The sequence below is a fragment of the Phaenicophaeus curvirostris genome, chromosome 1 (assembly GCF_032191515.1).
Source record: "Phaenicophaeus curvirostris isolate KB17595 chromosome 1, BPBGC_Pcur_1.0, whole genome shotgun sequence".
Lineage (NCBI taxonomy): Eukaryota > Metazoa > Chordata > Aves > Cuculiformes > Cuculidae > Phaenicophaeus > Phaenicophaeus curvirostris.
Genome location: NC_091392.1, coordinates 51,348,783 through 51,370,913, shown reverse-complemented (window position 1 = coordinate 51,370,913; position 22,131 = coordinate 51,348,783). Strand labels below are relative to the sequence as shown.

Below are 22,131 nucleotides of genomic sequence, written 5' to 3'. Positions count from 1 at the left end.
AAAAAAATATTCAGTGTAAGTGGAAAGATAAAACTGGCAGATGGAGAAGATGCCTTTTATGTTTCCGAGAATAAATAAAAATTAACAGAGAAAAACAAAGGTAAAAAATATAAAACTGAGCATGAATGTTTTGCATTTGACTAGAACGTTATCTTTCAATGAAATAACACTGGAATTAATATAGAACACTATTGTGCCATACGGATGCTTGGGTTTCTGCCAGAAAAATTGCACCATCTGTCCTTTTACCAAACAACTGACTGAACTGCTATGTGCTACAGGAACACTACCATTCTTTTCAGTATACCATACAAAATCCTAGTAACTAGCAAGATACAATTCTCAGTCCAATAACATTAGCAATGGTGCCAAGACAGCACTTGTAACTAAGTCTGACCCAAAGATACTGAAGGACTCTTTCATTACTGTGTTGGAAACACAGGCTAGTGACGTAAAACTTCATCACCATTAACCAGGAATTGTCATTAATCACATCAAGAAGCAGTTTAGAGCTTTTCTATATTATATATTTATACTTATACTTATACTTATATTTATATTTATATTATACATTATACTTTATACTTTATACATTATACTTTATACAATATATAATATACAATATATAATATACAATATATAATATATGATATATAATATATATATTATATAGTATATTTATATATTATTTCTGCACAGTTACAATACAACATCATTAACAACATTTTAAACAAGAAGTCCAAGCTCCTCCACCTTTCTCGCCAAGCTGAGTACAATAACTTCCTTTTGCCTGTAGATGGCAGCACTATCAATTTACGTAACTTCACCCTATTATCAAAACCATGAGATAAACAGCCATAAACAGCAAAGGGAACATACTTTATACCATGCATCTCATTTAGTATGCCTGATTGCTGTAAGTCAAACAAACAAAAAAGCTCCATTCCCCTACAGTTCTTCACATTTGAAGGAGATTTCATGGAAATTTAACTCAGTTTCAGGAATGCAATTGAAAAACAATCTGTTCTCTCAGACAGGATGTCCCCTGCTTGATATTATGGACAGATGCCAAAGCAGGTATGAATGTACCTCAATGTGCTGGTGAAAAATGACTGGGTTTTTCTAAAAGCAAGATGCATGTGCTGGGTAGGTCAGGCAGCAGCACTACAAACGTTGCTAGTCTTCCCTTTGATTTAACCTATCGGGATTCAAATGTGCTGAAGTTGTAAACAAAAATACAAGAAAGAGCATGTAAACAAGAAAAGTCAAACTGCGCATCGTGTGAAAGCTCTTCAGAAAGAAAATCTGCATGGAAATGCACAGCAATAGAACGCTTGGGGATCGTGTTCTTTACTGAAGCATCATGACAACCGCCAATAGAGCCAGAGTTTGTTTTCTAAAATCAGGATATGGTTTGAGTTATTCAGATGCAGAGTCTCCTATGCATGCAAAGCAATTAAAACTAGAGAGGAAGCAATGGAATGATTTGGAGCAGCTATGTACATTTTAATAAAAATGTATTAAATTACTTTATCCAGATATCAGACAGAAAAAAAACCCACACCACATGGAAAGAAAATGAGACTAGACTTAAATATGAATCATCAAAGCATGTTTGTCAGTGGATTGGCAATAAAACAAAGTACATTTTTTTTTGTTTGAGTTCCCAAGGAAACGCAGCATAGGTAATCATTCTGCCTTCTTTGTGTGCAAATACCAGCCTGGTGACTGACTGCCCCCTTTCCATACCTATTTAGTATATTGGCCACTGTCAATCAAGCATGACAGGATCGCAGGCCTCTCAAGGATATTAAATTCCTACAAGCTTTGTGAAAGTAAGCAGCCAGGTGGAATAGAGCGAGCCTACTAAGTATCTCTATATGAGATGAAAGCTGCAATGTGGTTTCACCTCTTATTACACACTAGAAAATACACATGTGAAAGAGATATTATGGATGTTCAAACTGGGGAAAAAAGTTTCAATTGAAACATGTATTTTATTAGCTATTAGAATACCCAATCACTCTCTGAAATTTAAAGGAAATCGCACCTTATAATTCCACTGCTCGGAGAGCTATATTTTAAATTACTAGAGGACTACTGTTGGCCTTGGGTTTTTGCCAACTCTAATGCAATGGAACATTTTGTCAGTGCAAAACCTACTTCAAGACTGAAAGTCCATATATCCTGTTAACTCATGGGCCCTGAAGCTGAGGTCCATAATAACTAGACACTACAGCCAATGGTGTTTTATAATATTGTAGACACTAGTTACACAAGGGAAGTATGCACTGATGCATGCAAAAGATGTGCTGATCTGGATAATTTCTTTGATAAACAATAAATGATTTTCTGTGCTTTGATGTGGATTTTCTTACACTACTCCATTTTGTTGTCAGAAGAATCTAAACCCCGATCAAAAAGATGCAGTCCATACCCAGATTAGACAAAAGCAACTCCTATCTCATGCTTGAGACTATTTCTTGACTAACTCAGGTCAAAGAACTCAATCAGTTTATGAATCAGTCACTTGCTTTCCTGCAGGGGCTACCAGATATAAAAACTGAACAAAGCAGCAGATGGAAAGCTTGTTCTTGTCAAGTGCTGGTTTCCCAGCCAGAAGCCAGACCATTACTTTCTGAAGCCTGAATTAACTTAGCTCCTAACCAGCTGAAACAATTTGAAACGCAAGATTTTCTGATGCTTCCACATCCTTACATAAGCATTTCTTCACATCCCACATAGCCTGGGCTCCTGAACTTTAAAAAAATTGCTATGTTGCATTCTTTCACTTTTAATATCCTTCAGACATTGACAAGCATGTGATGGTTTGCTGACAGGACACAACTGATATAGCTGAGTACTTCAACTCGGCTTCCTGGAACTTACTGCAGGAACGCATTCCCTCACAATAACGTACTGAGATTCACCATGGAGCCAGCTGTACTGCAAAGATTTCTGGAGAGGCTAAAACAGAATTGAAGTTGGTTTCTCACTAGGACTCAATCAGGACATCATCATATTCTTTTCACTGGAAAGGTGGATTTAACCTGCAGACCTAACATATCCACTGAGAATCTGAAGAAAAAGAGATCCCATGAATTGGGGTCGATAGCTGAGATTAAACAGAACCTCTTACTTCTCTGACCTGAAGTCATTCCTACAGAGATGCTGCTGAGCTGCAGAGATTACATTTGGATCCTGAAATCCTTGTGTGTCACTACTTATAGGACATAAATTAAAATTTGATCTATTATTAGTTCATGCACAGTTTTACAGTGTGTACCTGTATCTTTATTTGATTTTCAACAAACTCAGATCTGAGACAGATTATGTTGTGACAAAGCTTGCAATACAGAGTTTATACAAATTCTTGTTTCTGCCTTCACAAAAAAGTAGGAAACAGCTGAGCTTTGCGGTGGGTGGGATTCTTTATGGCAGATTTCCTTTTAGGCGTATTTCTGCAAGAAAACCTTTATATGTTACCCATTGCACATCGGTCAATAGTGGTACATAACACCTGAATATTGCACTCAAATAAAGAAGTCCATCTGTTGGCATGCATACTGAGATGCTATGTGATCTATGCTGTATTTCACAGAATCACAGAATCACAGAATAACCAGGTTGGAAGAGACCCACCGGATCATCGAGTCCAACCGTTCCCATCAAACACTAAACCATATCCCTCAGCACCTCATCCACCCGTGCCTTAAAACACCTCCAGGGAAGGTGACTCAACCACCTCCCTGGGCAGCCTGTTCCAGTGCCCAATGACCCTTTCTGTAAAGAATTTTTTCCTAACGTCTAGCCTAAACCTTCCCTGGTGGAGCTTGAGGCCATTCCCTCTTGTCCTGTCCCCTGTCACTTGGGAGAAGAGGCCAGCACCCTCCTCTCTACAACGTCCTTTCAGGTAGTTGTAGAGAGCAATGAGGTCTCCCCTCAGCCTCCTCTTCTCCAGGCTAAACAACCCCAGCTCTCTCAGCCGCTCCTCATAAGGCCTGTTCTCCAGCCCTTTCACCAGCTTTGTTGCTCTTCTCTGGACTCTCTCCAGAGCCTCAACATCCTTCTTGTGGTGAGGGGCCCAGAAGTGAACACAGGATTCGAGGAGCGGTCTCACCAGTGCCGAGTACAGAGGGAGGATAACCTCCCTGGACCTGCTGGTCACGCCGTTTCTGATACAAGCCAAGACGCCATTGGCCTTCTTGGCCACCTGGGCACACTGCTGGCTCACATTCAGTCGGCTGTCAACCAACACCCCCAGGTCCCTCTCCTCCAGGCAGCTTTCTAGACAGACTTCTCCTAGTCTGTAGCACTGCACAGGGTTGTTGTGCCCCAAGTGCAGGACCCGGCATTTGGCCTTGTTAAACCTCATGCCATTGGACTCAGCCCAGCGGTCCAGCCTGTTCAGATCCCTTTGCAGAGATTTATATCTTTCCTTAATGAGAGTTATGTATTTTACTATTCAATAAGTATTTAATTAATACCTAATGTGATGGGATGCCACAAGAAACCACTGCATATAAATTATTTTGATTTAAAGAGAGTATAAAACGTTCCTATTTGTAAAACTGAAGACAGCTCAGCAGAAACAAAAGGAAATCATATGGGGGATGAGCAATAGCATGTTCTTCAACAAGACAGGTATAAGGGAGGAAAAACCCCATAGATTTTAGTTTAAAATCAATCATATTGTTATGAGACAGAAAGAAAAAACCCAACCATATTCCCCTTGTATCTTTACGCTTGTATAACAATTGCCTAGCACCTTCGTTGTCCTAAATAAACTTAATATCTAAATAAAGGTATTACTGGTGTAGATACTTCACTCACACTCAGTCTTGTTCTCCTCATCTGAAATTTTCACAAAGTGATACAATAATATGTCTGAAGAGCTCAGTTATTCAGTTCATTAGAAAGAAGATGTAAAGACACTTTATTGATGATAAAGAAGACCCTCATGAAGACAGGACACATGCTGTGCTGACTTTCACAGCTAATAAACAAAAGCAAAAGAAATGGTAGCTAGGTATTAAAACCACATAAATTCTCACCTCCAACACACAAACTTCTTTAGGAAGGAGAAGTGACATTCCTGGGCTTCACTTTTCCACCTTGTTGGTAGGTAACTGGCAGATAAATTGAACCCTAGTGACTGACTCAGCTAGAACAAGGTGGCTCTCAGGCAGCATGACCTCTGCTGGAAGGACAAAACAGAGCCCAAATGCTGGCTTTTCCACCTCACTGACAGCATCCTGGAAGTAAGGTGAGCGATGAAATATTTGGAAAGAGAATCCCACTGAGATTCAAATCACTCTTTTAAGTCACACAAAAGGCACAATGAGAATAACTGAATGTTGGCACCTCAGTCTCTATCAGAAACAAGTTTATATTTCTCCATGTTACCTCCAGTAGGGTAACGGAACCTTTTTAGGGAACTGCATCAGTAGAAGAGAGGGCAGGACTTCCACCTTCAGTTAGAACGGTTTTGGAAAGTAAATTTTGGAATTGGCAATGGGGAAACTTCTTTTCCATTTTGGTTGAATGATAAGCATCTCGCACTGGGAAGCTTCACTTGCCAAACGTGTGAACAGATTTGAATAACTATCACCCATGCAGCATATATGCAAAGTAACAATATCGACAAAGAACTATAAATACCCATTTTCCCATCTCTCTCCTTACACTGAAATATACACTTCCTCTGGCAACACAGACATATTTTCAGCACAGTGTACTAGAGGAGATGTGCAGCTCCTTTCCTGGGTATACAATCCCTGCTCTCTTCAGGGATAATTCAGGATCAGGATTGAGGATCTAATTTGTGAAATGTTTCCTTCCCTTGAGATGTACACACAAAGGAATTAAACATTGGAAACACAGTCAGGAGACCTATAAAAAGTAACCACATAAAGATCTAGCAGAAACTAATCATCTTTCTTGCCTACAAGGGATTAAACAAACAAAAAAATGCATACGGGATTTAAAGTAACGTAAAAACGTGAAGTTAAAGTCACTTCCGTTTATTCAGAAAGTCCTACAAACTTCACCAAATATCAGTCTCACTAACAGTGCTAATAAAATGCTCAACATGCTGTCTTAAAAAAACTATATGACTTTACACAGTCCTGAAAAGGAGGTACCCTCAATTATACTTTCCTCACTTTCTGTGAACATTTAAGCACTTACCTAAACTGTATTTATAGAGATGAAAAAGGACATTTTCTCTTTTAGTTGATATTTTAATTTTTTTCAAACCCATTAGAAGAAAAGATATAGACTGCAATATTCAGAGAGTAAAAATAAATTAAACTTACTTGTAAGAGAACTGGCTAATTTCCCTCTGGACCCCAAAATCTGTCTACAGTATTTCTACATTCATTTTACAGCCGTTCACATTGCTATGAAATTCTTGTAGAGCTTGAAAATCTAAAGTATTAACCATCTCGTTTTCATATAATTAACACACACGCATATCTTCATGCTTGCTTTGGGACTGCATAACCAAATAAAAACATACTATAATTTAATCAGGAAGAAACACGCATACAAACACATGCAATAGGAATCATTTAGATGTGGCTACTCAAAAGAATAACAAGTTTTCTTGCTCTGTGTTTTGTGCAAGTCAGGGTGAGGGGAAATCAACAGCAATGACTGAAAATTATGAATTTTGGCTAGTAGAGCCCATACAGCTGGGTGCTGATCTCCCTGTACCTTTGGCCAGCGTGTATAATTAAGGAGATGTACACATACAATAAGCTTTCTTTCCTTTCTCAAGTCAAGAAATTGTTCAAGTACCTCCTGAGCCCAGGAGCTTTTCAGCACAGTGTTTGTCCTAAGAGCAATGCCTACAGGTTTCGTACAACTTCACTGCTAATCAGCAGGCATACTCTATTTTTCTTCACTTTAAGCACAGGTGCAAGAAAAGAGCAGAACAATTTGACTCTGCCTTGTAGGAACTGCCACGTTTGATGGTCATCTAACACGATATCTTATTGCGTGCAATATCCTGGTGCGTATGATTCAGTGGAAGTTGTGTATTCCAAAATGGGCAACCAGACAGCTTCCCCATAAAGACACTCCAAAATGCCCTGGAATATGAGAGTTTATGCATCCTTATCATGGCTTCTATGAGTAATACCTTGTAATTTGAAATATACTTTGATTTTGGAATTGTCTTCTTCAGCTTTTAACTTGAAGGAGAAAGTTGAGGGAGAAGATGGTTTGATGTTGAAGGCTTCAGATGAGATTAGAAGATACCACTGTCTAAGACCTTATTTACCCATTGAAAGAGGACAATATCCCATCATCACTGTAGGAGCCCATGGTAGATTTACCGTAATGCTGTGAGACTGCTTTGCAAGCATGAGAGAGATGTACTGCTGCAACAATCTACTACTGGAAGTTCCACCAATGTATTACTGTAGAGGTACTGAGGTATTACGTGTCATAGAAATCCTCACAGTAAGTAGAGATCTTAAAACATTTGTTGCCACTGATATCTGCTGGATTCTTTAGGATTAGGCTAGTTGCAAATGCAGCTGTTGTGGTGGTGGTGTCTGTTGTTTGTTTTTACTTTTGTCTTTTAATATGGCTGTTTTCTTTTCCCTTAATATGAGCCCTTAATATGGCTTATAGCAAGGCCATGGCATTAATGGTGTATTTCTCTTCCCATAATACTGCATTTACGTTACCTAGCTTTTAAGGTTTCTTATGCTTTAATGAACTTATTAAGCTGAACTTATTATGCTGAATGCATAATTCATGAACATTCACTCTGTCTTCAAAGAGTTGGTCTCTAAACAATTTTCAATATTTGAAATCTTTTCCAAGACATGCAACCAGAGCTTTTGAATTTGAATGCCATCTTTAAAATAAAAGTCTAATTGTAGAAAACTAGCTTTATTTCTTTGATAGTACCATTTGGTCCCCAGAGATGGTTCTGATTTATAGTATTTGCTTGGCAGACACGAAGAGTTGCTGTGTATTTTCTATTTATAACTCATGAATATTGAGATTAGCTTTCACACATAATGGACTGGATTATGGGCAGCTTTCACTCCAGGGCTGTATCTGCATCTTTCTGCAGAAGAAAGAGCACATGGATCTGATGACAATCTTTGTCACCTTGCAGTCTCTTGCAAGTATTAATTTGGCAAAAATAGGTACAGTTTAGGGTCTGCTATAATATTTGCTACTTGGCAACAGCTCATAAGGCAATATTTAAGCCCATGCCAGCTAGGGCGTCTCCTCCCCATTGAAACTCTAGGTCTGACCAGGGCGGGGGTGGGGGTAGTGGTGAGAGGCAGCAGTGCTGAGGAGGAAAGGGGAGGATTCATTGCTTGCTACTAGGATACATTCCATTTAGATTCAATAAAAGCTAAGCATACTAGAACAATACACAGAGAACAAAACCACATTAGCTTTCAAAGATTTTTTAGAAGGAATAAACCATACTGAAATTAATCCTGAAAAGATGATAAGCTATTTTAAGGCTTATACTTATTATCAGCTACTAAGAGATGAGTTTTTGATACAAAACAGTGTTTTGCCAGCAATGCGTACAGATACTGAAGTTCTTAAAACAACAAAAAAAGGATTTAAGCTGAAGGGTCTGGGTAGCTAAACATCCATAACAACAATCTGTCCGGGTGCCAGCCCCAGCTTCTTCTGGAGGTTCAGAGAGAAAATGCTTTTCAGTATATTCAGGTAATTTATTCAACAATTGGCTTGGTCAAAGCAGAGAAAGCTGTTGGAAGTTGAAATGAAAGCATTTATTTCATGTGAGGAACAAAAATGAATACAAATGGAGGGTTCGATTAAATACATGGAAATCCATAGAACTTCCTGCATATATGTGTTTTAATATTGATAATATTCCTATGTAACAAAAAGAAGCCCCATACTTATTGCACAGACTACATTTAGCTCCTAGTCAGATGTGCTGAGACTTTTTCTTTAGAAAATAAAACAAACAAATAAAAAAAGTTTAAAATTAATTTACATAAATTTACTCATTTAAATCTGCAAGTGAAATTGTTACTGCACTACCATTTTCATTTAAATGAATATCTCATAGGAGAGCTGCAGCCAATTCCTGCCCTCTTTCTGTTGCAGAAGGGATTGAAAACTTGAATAAAGTATTATAATAACAGACGACCCTTGTGAACCAAATGGCACTACTGACCTGCATTGTGCCCTTATCGAGGAACCAGTCAGACTATGCCTCTATGGCATGTTTGGAGAGATTAAACTGCAAACTGGTTTCGAAAGTTTCCAGTTTTGCAAATCCTCTAAATCCCAAAACCAAGACAGTGATTTAGGAATCTAAGTTCCCTTGATTTTCAGTGAGACCCAAGCTTCTAAGTCTCTTTGACGTTTTGGGTGAAGGATTCCTATAAAGCCAGGTAAACCAAGTTTACCAAATTCAGACAAATGAAAATAATCTGTTTATAGTTTGCATTTCTATATATCACCTGCCAGATGTTAGATTAATTAAAAATGCATTTGAATATAATTTAAATAATTAAATGCCTTTTGAAAACATGCATAATTTTTTGCCGAAGGTCCCTGCTCAAAAGAAGTAATAACTTCCATGTGTTGTAGTGACTTGATAAGCTCAGGCTGAACAGTTCTGGTGTTTAAGCCAAAGTTTAGTGCTTTAGTCACAGCCTGATGTTGCAATTAAGTTTAAGACCTGGGAGTTTATTGCTCAGATGGGTGATCTGGGTTTGCTACAAGGAGTCTGATGAATTTGATGATTAGTCTGCTGTCTTTTATTGTCTGTTTCCAAAGTAATTTGTGCTTGGCTTTTGACTGCTAATAAAATTTATGGAAAAGTTCAAAACACTGGAGATAAAGACTTGTGTTTTTTTTTTTACAACTGTAGTAACCATTAAATGGGATATATATATGCTGACTAGCAGGATTAATGTTTCACCAGTAGAAAGGCAGTACTTTCAATCTACTTTGATCAGTCTCTTGCTTTTGATAAGTAATTTCTTAACTGAGCTCTATTTTTGCAAAACATGAAATATAAATGTTAAAAATCAAGTATGTTTTTAAGTCTGATTGACCACAAGTATGGACACATTCCAATTTGTAATAAATTACTAAACAGAAGTGCAGAAGACTACTGAGACACAGTGACTGGTTCTTTGTATTGGCACTAAAGTTAATGTAAATGCTAAAGCTTCCCACATTGTTGAAGTGCAGAAGTATAGCAGATATTTACTGGCAGCAGTAATAACTCAAGGTGTGGAGGGAAGCAGTCAGAAGGAAACTGCATGGTTGCCCACTGCTGTGCTGTGAGTGCTTGGCAGCACTGTATCAGACCTCCTGCAGGAGCCAGGGCATTACTCTTCCTTTCTGCAAGGCAGATAGATAAACTCCACAGAGATGCATAAAGGCTGGATGCGAGATAAAGCTGAGCCCTTTCCAAATGTACGTCTTCTGCGTTTACAGCATCTCCTCCAAAATAGGAGAGAATACCAAAAAGACATATCCTAAACTCAAAAACCAGATACTTTTTGACTATTTTTGACAAATTTCTAAGACTTTTTCCCCATTTGTGTCAACTATGTAATTTTCACCTCTTGCTAATGGCCTTCCCTTGGTGACAGTAAGTGCTGTTAAGTATATAAGTAACATTCGGTTTGAGATCACATTTGATTGTTAACATTTTCCCACCTCAACTGCAAGGAAAAACTTTTAGTTTTGCAAAATGAAAAGCATCTTTAGTGTCTATGGAAAATAACAAAACTAGTGAGGAAAGCATTTGCTAATCAAGATAAAATCTTGTCATCTTCATTACCACTTAGCAGTACTGTACTTTGAGAGTAGGTACTATTTAGTGTGAATAATGACAACAGAATCTCAGCTTGATTTTGAAAGTTATTTCTGCATAATTTATTCAAAAGATAAATTCCCTAATGAAAGATACTAGATCCACTTTAAACCAACAGTATTTCATCTATAATTAGTGCCTCAGGAATACCATACTAACTGCCATTTATCACTGTCAGTGACTTTTGAATTCCTGCTACAACCATGGTATCCCATTGGGTTTGTTTCTACCCGAAAGAACATGATGTTTCTAGTCTGGCATGGCCCTAAAAAAGAAGAACAAAACTTGTCGTCCCCTAGAAATATATTTAAATGTCCTCTATGCGCTTCAGCGTATCTTGAGGAGAGTAAGCCCATTCGTTTACTTGTAGTTGTTTCCAACACAATGTATTATGTTTTCCATCAGAAGTTTGTAGAATTTCTTCAGTTCACTACTGCTTCCCCTGCCCCCTTCTTTCTTTTCTCATGAGCTGAGTATCCATTATCCATTTCAGGGGTCCATATGGTGCTGTTTAATATCTTTATCAATGATATTGACAACGAGATTGAGTGCACCCTCAGCAAGTTTGCAGATGACATCAAGCTGAGTGGTGTAGTTGCCACACCAGAAGGATGGGATGTCATCCAGAGGGATCTGGGCAGCCTGGAGAAGTGGGGCTGTGTGAACCTCATGGGGTTCAACAAGGCCAAGTGCAAGGTCCTACACCTGGGTCGGGGCAATCTCTGTTTTCAGTACATGATGAGGGGATGATGTGATTGAGAGCTGCCCTTCAGAGAAGGACTTGGGGGTGCTAGTTGATGAGAAGCTTGACATGACCTGGCAGCATGTGTCTGCAGCCCAGAAAGCCAATCACATCTTGGGCTGCATCAAAAGAAGCATGGCCAGCAGGTCAAGGGAGGTGATTCTGCCCCTCAATTCCTCTCCTGTGAGACCTCATCTGGAGTATTATGTCCAGTTCTGGAATCCTCAGCATAAGCAGGATATGGAGCTGTTGGAATGGGTCCAGAGGAGGGCTACAAAGATGATCAGAGGGCTGGAGCACCTCCCATACGAGGACAAGCTGGGAGAGTTGGGCTTGTTCAGCCTGGAGAAGAGAAGGCTCCAAGGAGATCTTATAGCGACCTCCCAGTACCTGAAAGGGGCCTACAGGAAAGCTGGAGAGAGACTATTTATAAAGGCTTGTGGTGATAGGATGAGGGGGAATGGGTATAAACCGGAGAGGGGCAGATTTAGACTAGACATTAGAAAGAATTTCTTCACCATGAGAGTGGTGAGACACTGGAACAAGTGGCCAAGGGAAGCTGCGGCTGCCCCATCCCTGGAGGTGTTCAAGGCCAGGCTGGATGGGGCTTTGGGTGGCCTGATCAAGTGGGACATGTCCTTGCCCATGGAAGGGGGGTATGAACTAGATGATCTTTAAGGTCCCTTCTAACCCTAACTATTCTATGATTCTATCCATCATATTTCTTGCAAAGCTTAGGAAAGAATATAGATGTTCTGGCTTTTAGAACTACACAGTCAACTCCCCCCCTACTTCCTCATTATGAGAATCTAATCTTTCATTAGGAAACGATTAAGAAGTAAATATGCTTGAGAACACTAATCTGGAATTGTTCTAGCACAAGTGTTAGAGAAACTATTATTGGTGTGTTCCAATCCAGTGTCCATTTTAGACAAGAAAAAGCTAAGCTTGATTGAGGTAATGACTACAACAATATTTCGAGGTCTTTTGTATTATTCTGTCTGTTGCTGTGGAAAGATAACTGGTTACCGGCAAGACTTTGTTTCCCCTCACTTTGCGAATGTCCTTCTATTATTGTTCATCAAAAGTGGTAAATAAAGCCTTTGGGTTTGCTTTTAGCAGGTTCCCATTTCTCTGTGTTTTTTTGGATATCACTCTTACCTTCTGCTAATATTATAAGAAAATAAAACACTTTTTTCTTGCTGCTTCCTAATTCAAAACTGGCAATGACATCACCTGTGTGTTATTGACAGATGTTAAAATTTCGCAGTTCTAGAGCTGTGCTGGAGTATCCTCATTCTTAATGGTTGATTAAAAACCACTTCCTTTAAACAGAAAGTATATAAACCAAAATTCTCCAGGAAGGACTTCTCCTTATAAAGCATCTTGTTATCTAATTTGGTCTCAGCTAACTGGCAACTTAGACAGTAATTTGCATCCAGGAATTCCAGAGACAGCAGAGAACAGAAGCCTCCATGGCCTCCACCAGGTCCCTGGGACATAGCCCTGAAGTCATGTGTGCTGAATGCACCCTCCCTTAGAGATGGCATACATGCCCTCACTCATGCTGTGTATAGCCTTACTATGAGGATACACCATGAGGACTATTTGTAGGTACTGAGCATGCTGGAGGCATAAGCCTTGCTGAATACCACGAGTGCAAGACTGTCACTTTGATTGCTGGTGTACATGCAAATGCAGAGCACTTCCACCTCTGCACATTGGAGCAATAACACCCGAGCCCTTCAAATGTAGAAACAGTTATCCTAGCACCTAACCAGGAGTCAGCATGGTGACCTGTGGTGAGTTCCTCTATATGTATTACCAGTAACATTGCAGGGAAATCCTCATGTTTTTGTGAGATTAAATGGACAATAGGAATTGTAGTCAGATTTTTTCTCTTGCCTGAACAGTCTATTTATCTCCAGGCAACAGCAGAGAAGGGAAGTACAGAGAGCTTGCACTCTCATCTGATTGTTTAACTCTTCAGACCTTGTCTTGGAGTGGAATGCAATGTATAATGAAATTCCTCTTTTTTTAAGCTAGAATGACTTCTGATATACTCAGTCATGCCCTAACTTTCAGAAAACAAACTACATTTTTCAGACAGTGCACAAGAGCCCTTACCTTCTCAACCAAGAGATCTCCAATAAAAAATGAGTCATTTTCTGCCTTTACAAGCCTGCAAAATCTACAAGCAGAGGTATTCATGCATGTACCTGATAGTCCACCGACATCCATCTTCTTCAGGTTCTTTGCCTCCAGAATGACGACAGTCAGTTTGCCAGCAGTAGGCACATAACGGAGGGAGAAGCAAATATCACCCAGTTTTTCTTGCTGTGAAAGCAAACAAGACAAGGTGTTATATTTTAATTATTTTTGTGTCTTTTAAAAATACAATTTTGAAAGCCCCACAGAAAATGAACAGGATTACATCTCAATCTCCTACTGCTAAACAAAACATTCAAATGAACAATGTAAGGTATCTGTCACAAGGTGCCCAGCATAAATCCTTGATAATCTCAAGTTCTGTTGCAGCAACTGGAGTCCACAGCAACTATCTCGTGTGAGCCAAATGACAAGATATATGATGGACGCAAAGTAAGTTACACTGCTCAGCATTTCATCCTTGACAATCAGGGTCCCACAAATACTGTTCGCTCTTTAAACCAAGTAACAACTGAGTCTTTTTTCCCAAATATTTCAGTGGAAATTAATTAACACAATTACTAAGACAGTTTTCGTCTGAACAGTAACGTGAGTCTTTCTCACCACACTTTGTCACAAAAGTAAAAGGTATAAAACCCACAACACACAAAAAATTCAGTATAAAAAAAGACTTGTCTCCTATTTCACAGGCCAGAAAATAACAAAACCCACAGATACAGACCAGGAAAGCACACGTTGCATCCCTTCTCACATCAGGAATGGCTGTAAGGATTTGGTTTTGCCTTCAGCCTTACAGCGTATCACCTGGGATCCTGCCAAATGCAACCTTTTGCAACTCATTGCTTAGTACCTTCCTAATAGTTCTGGCAAAGAGTAAAGGCTGAAGGATGTTCAGAATTACAGGAATGTTTTTTACAAAGGAAGAAGAATAGATTTGAACTTGCATATACAAGAGAGAGAGAAAAAGAGGGGAATACTGCTTAGAAATAATCGCTATAAGGATCCAAGCTTCTTTTCTTCTTCCTTTCAGGCACAACTTATCTAAAGGGTGGTAACAAGGTTGTTTTTGAGACAAGAAGAATTAGGTTACACTGAACAGTCTAATAAAGCATTGCAGAGAGCAATATTTCTCTTTCAAAGACAGTAATTCTTACGGCATATGTCTGTTTCCACAATTTATTCTGGCAGCAGAGTAGAAAATACATTTCTATGAAGATATATCTCTTTGGTTTCAGCCTTTTGCTAGAATAAATTGGAAGGCTGGTTGTTGAAAAGTTTTGGGGGTGTATCCAGGCTTTATGTTAAGACACTAGGTAATTTTTAGCAGGAATTATGCACTTTTTCCCCATACCACAAATGCAAAAATAACATGGCAATTTACAATGTTCCAAGAGCCAAGGGGAAAGAGGCAAAGTCAGAACCTTGTCTAAAAAGCTGGAGGAACACTACTCAGAGTAGTCTCGCTTATTCATGAATGTAGTGGCTATTTCCTAGAGAATCGACAGCCCACATCCTAAGGACTGTACTATCCATGTAAGAGGAACCAAAGTGTTCCTTTCCAGCTGGGAGCTCAAGCTTCCAAGTAATTTAAGAGAAGATGAACTTCATTTACTAAGCCAAATTTTCAGCATCAGTGGCAGTTCTAGAGCTCTTACACAGAATCACTTTTTATTCAGGTTTGGATAAGCATCTGCAGCTTATCCATCTGAAGGATGCATTCCAGATACTCAGCTATACTTAAAGGTTGACATATTCCTCCTTTATTGAAAGGTGCATGGGCTTGTCTTAGAAGATGTCCCTGAGGATGTGGGATACTTTGTTGATCCCAGCAATGGACTGGAGTGGTATATATTAAGAATGGCATTATGTAGATATTGTTCCTTTTAATTATAAAAAAACTTAGAACCCGCAACAATAATGCAATAGCTATAAAGGAACAGGCTCTGAATTGATTATTACAAGTTGGAAATGAGACCCAGGGACTGTAATATATAGTTCCCTGCAAAACATCAGCTCAGAGATCACCAGCATTCAGAAAACATACAGAACAAGCAGTTATGTATAGCTAGAGAAATCTTAGAGAGAACACAACAAAATAGCTTGTGATGTTAAATGTGTATATCACATAAAAAAGTGCTATTAGAACGCACGTGTGTCAGTATCTTAAAAAACAATGGGGTCCTCCCCCACCTCAAAAAGGATGTGGTAGAACTGAGAAAGCTTCCAAGAAAAGCATCAGGAATGACCAGCTATATGACACAGCTTCTGCAAAAGGAACAGCTAAGTAGAATAGGACTCCTCAAGCTGCAAATGGGGACTTGGGGAACAGTATCTTACATACCTCTATCTGAACAAGGAGGGCTATAATGATGATATAACTTTGCTCAAAAGAACAGATCTTAAAAGAAGAAAATTTACATTTTTAACTCATATCTAGAATAATCTAAGAGGACTTTTCACAGCATGGACTGCACTGCCATGGAAGGACCTATTACGCCACCCTGTCTGCATATGCAGTTATAAATCCCAGCACAGATTCAGATCACAAAAATACAGATTTCAGCCATGCAACATGCATTGCTTGTGCTCATCACTAATTGCACCTGCAATGGCACAGCGACAGCAAAACACAGTCCTGTTCCCCTGACATTCAGTTTTGGAAGTCCATATTGGCTACGCTAATGGTGAAGTTGATCTATCACTTGCAGGTTGTTTAGAATGAAAGAAATCAATTGCTTATTGATTTGTGTTATCATGATCACAGCTCAGCCAGCTGCCCATTGTTCTCCACAGTTGCTGTCCTATTACGTGGTAGACTTGGTTTAAATTAGCCTGGTTGATTTCATGGGGCTCTGAATAAAACTGAAACAGGGCATATTTAAAAGTTTCTTTTAGGCCTCCATCTTAGAGATGTTAGTGCTTACATATCACCAGACATTCAAGGGCTCCTCTGTTACCTCTAGATTCACTAGGCAGAGCTGTGTTTGTAGCAGCATGGGAAATTACATTCCTTTGTACTCCTCAGAAATGTACCTCATTGACAAGAATGTCTAAACATCAATTTTGGAAGCTATTTTTAGATCAACACTATGCTTCTAATTGCTCCTTTGAGTTGATATTTTTTTTTAGTTTTATTTTTGGTATTTCTTTTTTTTTTTTCTCATGTTGCGATTAGAATGTGTTTAAATGGCACAAAATGGTGCTACGGATGTTGTTTCTGATGTGAGTGCTTCAGAAGAGTCTGGAGGAGGTACTTTACAAACACAGTTATTGCCACAGAGACCATCACCTCTCACCAGCATTTCTCCATCTGTAATCATGTTATGCTCTGTGCAAATACCACAATTGTCTACACAGAAGAACAATTTTATGAGAGCATTTAATGCATTTTTAGCCTCTTTTAATGTAATTTTAGCTGCTGGAAGCATGGGTAAGAAGCCAGCATCATGTAAACAGCCAGTTTTCCATAGATCACCAGCAAGCCATGGGAAATGGAAGCAGATGATGTGCTCGTTCCAGAGAATAATTTGAAGAAAAATCATAGGTACCTCTTTAAATGCCTACAGAATCACATTTACTACTTTTCTGTTGTTATTAAAATCTGTATTAACGGCATTTCTTAAATACTTCTTGTACTTTTAACACATTCTCTTCGCATGCCTGCTACAAGTTTCTTATTCCTAAGTTGCTTTTTTTTTTTTTAATTTTAAAATATTTGTCAGGCAAAATACTGCAAGTGGCAGCACTGCAATGAAGCAACAAAAAGCAATCACTAGAGGTGTGGTTTGCAGGAGATAATTACAAACCCCTGCAGGGCTACAAGGTACAGATGAGTGCTTCTGGTATGGTGATTATCTCATGGAGGTGCCTTATTGTTATTATGAATTTCATTCAGCCCTATGTATAAATAATTTATGTTGGTAAATTACTTTGATCTCTGATGGAAACTGTAAGTTAGTGTTAGAAACTTCCAACAGGGAAGTTCATAGACATTAACCTATTCATATATAATGTCTAAATACCAATCAAAAGACTCTCTCCATCTAAGCAACTTCATAATTTCATTGCATTTAAAGAGAATGCAATGGAGCAGAACATAAATGACATGGACAGTGCTGCTAATGCTTCTTCAGCTTAGAAAAGGCTATTTGAACTCCTGTTGAGAACACGGACTTTTTAAAGATGGCTCCTGCCTGTCTCACGTTTCTTCTCATATTTGTCAATAGTCATTTTCACCTTGACAGTACACTCTACTAATGAGCTACAGAGAAAAATGCTATTTATGCAGATTACTCTCATTCAGACGGCAGAATCTCTAGCAGACATATCTACCTTCTTAATATAAACACTCTCCACATTTACAAGAAAGCTGATGCTTGCAGCTCTCTTGGTAAAACAATACCAAAATAATGAACCCCATCACCATATGCTTTTTACTAATTGGATCTAAGACTCTAAAATAGTCAGTAGAGGAAGGATATAAACACAGTGAGGTGGGTTTCCAACTTCAGCACCTGGTTTTGACTGTGGATATTTGCATTAGCCTGAGAGAGACGCAATAGGATGTGGTTTATGGATGAAGACCCAAAATACAGTCTTCCAACAATCAATATTTACAACGGAAGCTCATAATGTTCACAGTATAGTTTCCACACTAACCAAAATGTTTTAAAACTCTGCTGAGAAAACAAGGACAGCAAAAATCACAGAATCACTAGGTTGGAAAAGACCTACAGGATCATTGAGTCCAACCATTCCTATCAACAATTAAACCATGCCCCTCAGCACCTCATCCACCCGTCTTTTAAATACCTCCAGGGATGGTGACTAAACCACCTCCCTGGGCAGCCTGTTCCAGTGCCCAATGATCCTCTCTGTGAAAGTTTTTTTTCTGATGTCCAGCCTGAATCTCCCCTGGTGGAGCTTGAGGCCATTTCCCCTCGTCCTGCCCCATGTCACTTGGTAGAAGAGGCCAGCACCCTCCTCTCTACAACCTCCTTTCAGGTAGTTGTAGAGAGCGATAAGGTCTCCCCTCAGCCTTCTCTTCTCCAGTCCCTCAGCCGCTCCTTGAAAAACTTGTTCTCTAGCCCCTTCATCAGCTTTGTTTCTCTTCTCTGGACTCGCTCCAGAGCCTCAACATCCTCCTTGTGATGAGGGGCCCAAAACTGAACACAGTATTCAAGGAGCGGTCTCACCAGTGCCAAGTACAGAGGGAGAATAACCTCCCTGGACCTGCTGGTTACACCGTTTCTGATACAAGCCAAGATGCCATTGGCCTTCTTGGCCACCTGGGGACACTGCTGGCTCATGTTCAGTTGCCGTCAACGAACACCCCCAGGTCCCTCTCCTCCGGGCAGCTTTCTAGCCACTCTTCTCCTAGTCTGTAGCACTGCATAGGGTTGTTGTGCCCCAAGTGCAGGACCCGGCATCTGGCCCTGTTAAACCTCATGCCATTGGACTCTGCCCAGCGGTCCAGCCTGTTCAGATCCCTTTGCAGAGCCTCCCTACCCTCCAGCAGATCCACACTTCCACCCAGCTTAGTGTCATCTGCAAACTTGCTAAGGGTGCACTCGATGCCTTCATCCAGGTCATTGATAAAGACATTGAACAGGGCTGGACCCAGCACTAAGCCCTGGGGAACCCCACTTGTCACTGGCCTCCAGCTGGATTTCACACCATTTCCCACCACTCTCTGGGCCCGGCCATCCAACCAGTTTTCCACCCAGAAGAGCGTTTGTCTGTCCAGTCCAGAGGCTGACAGTTTCCTAAGCAGAATGCTGTGAGAAACTGTGTCAAAGGCTTTGCTGAAGTCCAAGAAGACCACATCCACAGCCTTTCCCTCATCCAGCAGCCGAGTCACTTTATTATAGAAGGCGATCAGGTTAGTTTGGCAAGACCTGCCTTTTGTGAACCCGTGTTGACTGGGCCTGATCACCCGGTTCTCTTGCATGTGCTTCATGATGGCACTCAAGATCACCTGTTCCTTGACTTTCCCTGGCACTGAGGTCAGACTGACAGGCCTGTAGTTCCCTGGGTCCTCCCTCCAACCCTTCTTGTAAAGGTAGGTTATAAACTAAATTACAGTTTTTCAAATTCAGTAAAGCCGGGTAAACTTTAACGACAGAATTTCTAATCCTAATTCTTACATCCAGGGCCTTCAGACAGTTTTGAGGCTATCATATTCTGTCTACACGTGAAGATCTCAAATCCCCAAAATCCTTTTTCCTGGCACATAAACCATGAATACACTAAGCTGCAAAGGTGTCACAATAATACGAATAACAGAATAACATGGATGCAGAAGTGGATGACATGGACTAGCCACAACTTCAATTAAGCCACAATAGCAAGTGTGCAGAATTAGCAGCCCATACACATAGCTGAGACCTACATTGAGAAAGTATTTCTCCTCCACTCCCCTTAGCACAAATAGTGATCATACTGGGAAAAGCAAATACTGGTTTGTTTGGCTCCCTTTTTTTCTTTAAACCTGAAATTTTATTGTCAGTACAGCTATCTTAAACATTACCAGCTTCAACGGTATTGCATTTTTGATAAATATGTGGTTAAAGAACAAAGCAGAAAATTTCAAACCTGTAATAGGTATAATCAGGACAGAAAGACAATCTTTTTCTCGTATGCTTGCAAATCAGAGACCAGGTGACCCCACGACATGAAGACAAAGGAGTAGGAAGTGAGCAAGAACCTCTTACAGCTCAGTTTGCATAAACAGGCTAGAAACAGACGGTGTAGCAGGGAAAGATGAAGAAGAAATGATAAGAGAAAGAATGGCTGAAGCTAATGTGCCAGCCAATTTTTATAGCACTTTTGGAGACTATCATATGAATATGTATGCACACCAAATACCACTGTACCTCAAAGTGTATGAACTACTTTTGGGGTAAAGTACTGAAAGCAAACAGGAGGCAGAGCTTTCCCCAGCTTTTTCAATCAAGAGGTTGATTACAGAAGTAGCGATTTCAGACTTGCAAAATGTTAACTATAAATCCAGTCAATATAAACTTAAGGACTTTAACAACTAAACCAATACTCTGACAAGGAGAATAATTCCATCACTGTCTAAAAGAATTTCATGCCCATGAACAGAGCAGCCACATTATTATAGAGCTAGCAGTAAATAGGTGTTACTGCATTTGGAGAGAAGAAGAACCTTCTTCAAGACTATAACTATTGCACTTCTGAAGAAAATATTTTAAACAATAAAATACGAGCAGACATGTGCCCTACTGTATGTTTCCTTATTCAAGGATCACTCTTTATTTGTCGGAATAACTCGCTTTTCTACAAAATGGAAGCAGAGAGTGTCTGTGATCAAAAGGCTGTCCTGTTTGCTTTTACTAACATTATTTCAGAAGTGCCTACGTAGGTTATACCATCTTCAAATGTACAAACTTGGACATAAAAGGAAGCTTCTGTTAATGTAAATGGTTCAGTTACAAGCCACATAACAGGTAAATTAAAAAGCTAAGCAAAGTTAAATAGATTACAGCAGGAGACCTTGGAAGAAACAGAGGGTTCTTGAGGCAAAGATCTGGAAGGCTCATTTCAGGTGCTGTAAAAAAGGGACTGGCAGTGACAACAGGCTAAAGAAGAGATGGAAAGGATACTGATGCTTGGTGAACAAAGAACAGAAATAGAAACAAAGGTCTATGAAGTAAGTTTTAAAAGGGAAAAATTCTAGGGCAGACAAGGAACAATCTTTCAAACGTAGTGTATTTATTAAAGGCATCAAGAGGCGGTATCTGTAGGCATACAGTCACGGTATAAAGTAGGAGTGAGGATGAGCCAAAAGTAAGGGCTTAATTGCATATTCCTTTTGAGTGATTTCCCTGCTACAGTCCTACTCTCTGACTCCTTTGTGATACAACTTCTGTAAGCCAGTACTACTTTTTTACCTTTGCTTAAAGGGAACAGACCTAGCAGGATCTTTCTGTGGAAATAAAAATCTACCTTTCCCCCACCTCCGCACATCACTACTTGACATAAAAATTCTTCACAAATCTCTGCCTTCTTATTGCAATATATATAGAGAAAGGTAAGAGACTGCATTTCCTTTAACTGCCCCAATTATCTAATATTTTCAAACATAATGTTAAATCGGACTTGAAAGCAAGTTCCGCAATAATTTGAACCAGACAATGTTATTAAGAGATTAACAAGTCATATTTTGTCAGCTTCTTTCTTTTAGTCCTCTTCATTACATTTTTAACTTTTTAGAGAAAGCACTTCTATTACTGTTTTCTAAAAAGCAGAGGAAATGGAAAGAGAAAACACTGCTATTATTAGTAGAAAATGGCACTTTACGGTCATCAGTTTAAAAGCATTACAATCAGCTGCCTCTTGCAAAATG

General features: G+C 39.4%; 2 protein-coding genes across 4 annotated transcripts in view; both read right to left on the bottom strand.

Moving 5' to 3' along the window:
* Window positions 1–22,131, bottom strand: part of SYT1 (synaptotagmin 1) — a 348,414-nt gene that overhangs the window by 39,418 nt on the left and 286,865 nt on the right. For all 3 annotated transcript variants that reach the window (XM_069858107.1, XM_069858125.1, XM_069858116.1), the window contains exon 8: window positions 13,811–13,928. In XM_069858107.1, coding sequence (XP_069714208.1) covers window positions 13,811–13,928 — 118 coding nt within the window. The remainder of the gene's footprint in view (window positions 1–13,810; window positions 13,929–22,131) is intronic.
* Window positions 1–22,131, bottom strand: part of RPS16 (ribosomal protein S16) — a 383,184-nt gene that overhangs the window by 353,403 nt on the left and 7,650 nt on the right. The window lies entirely within an intron of this gene.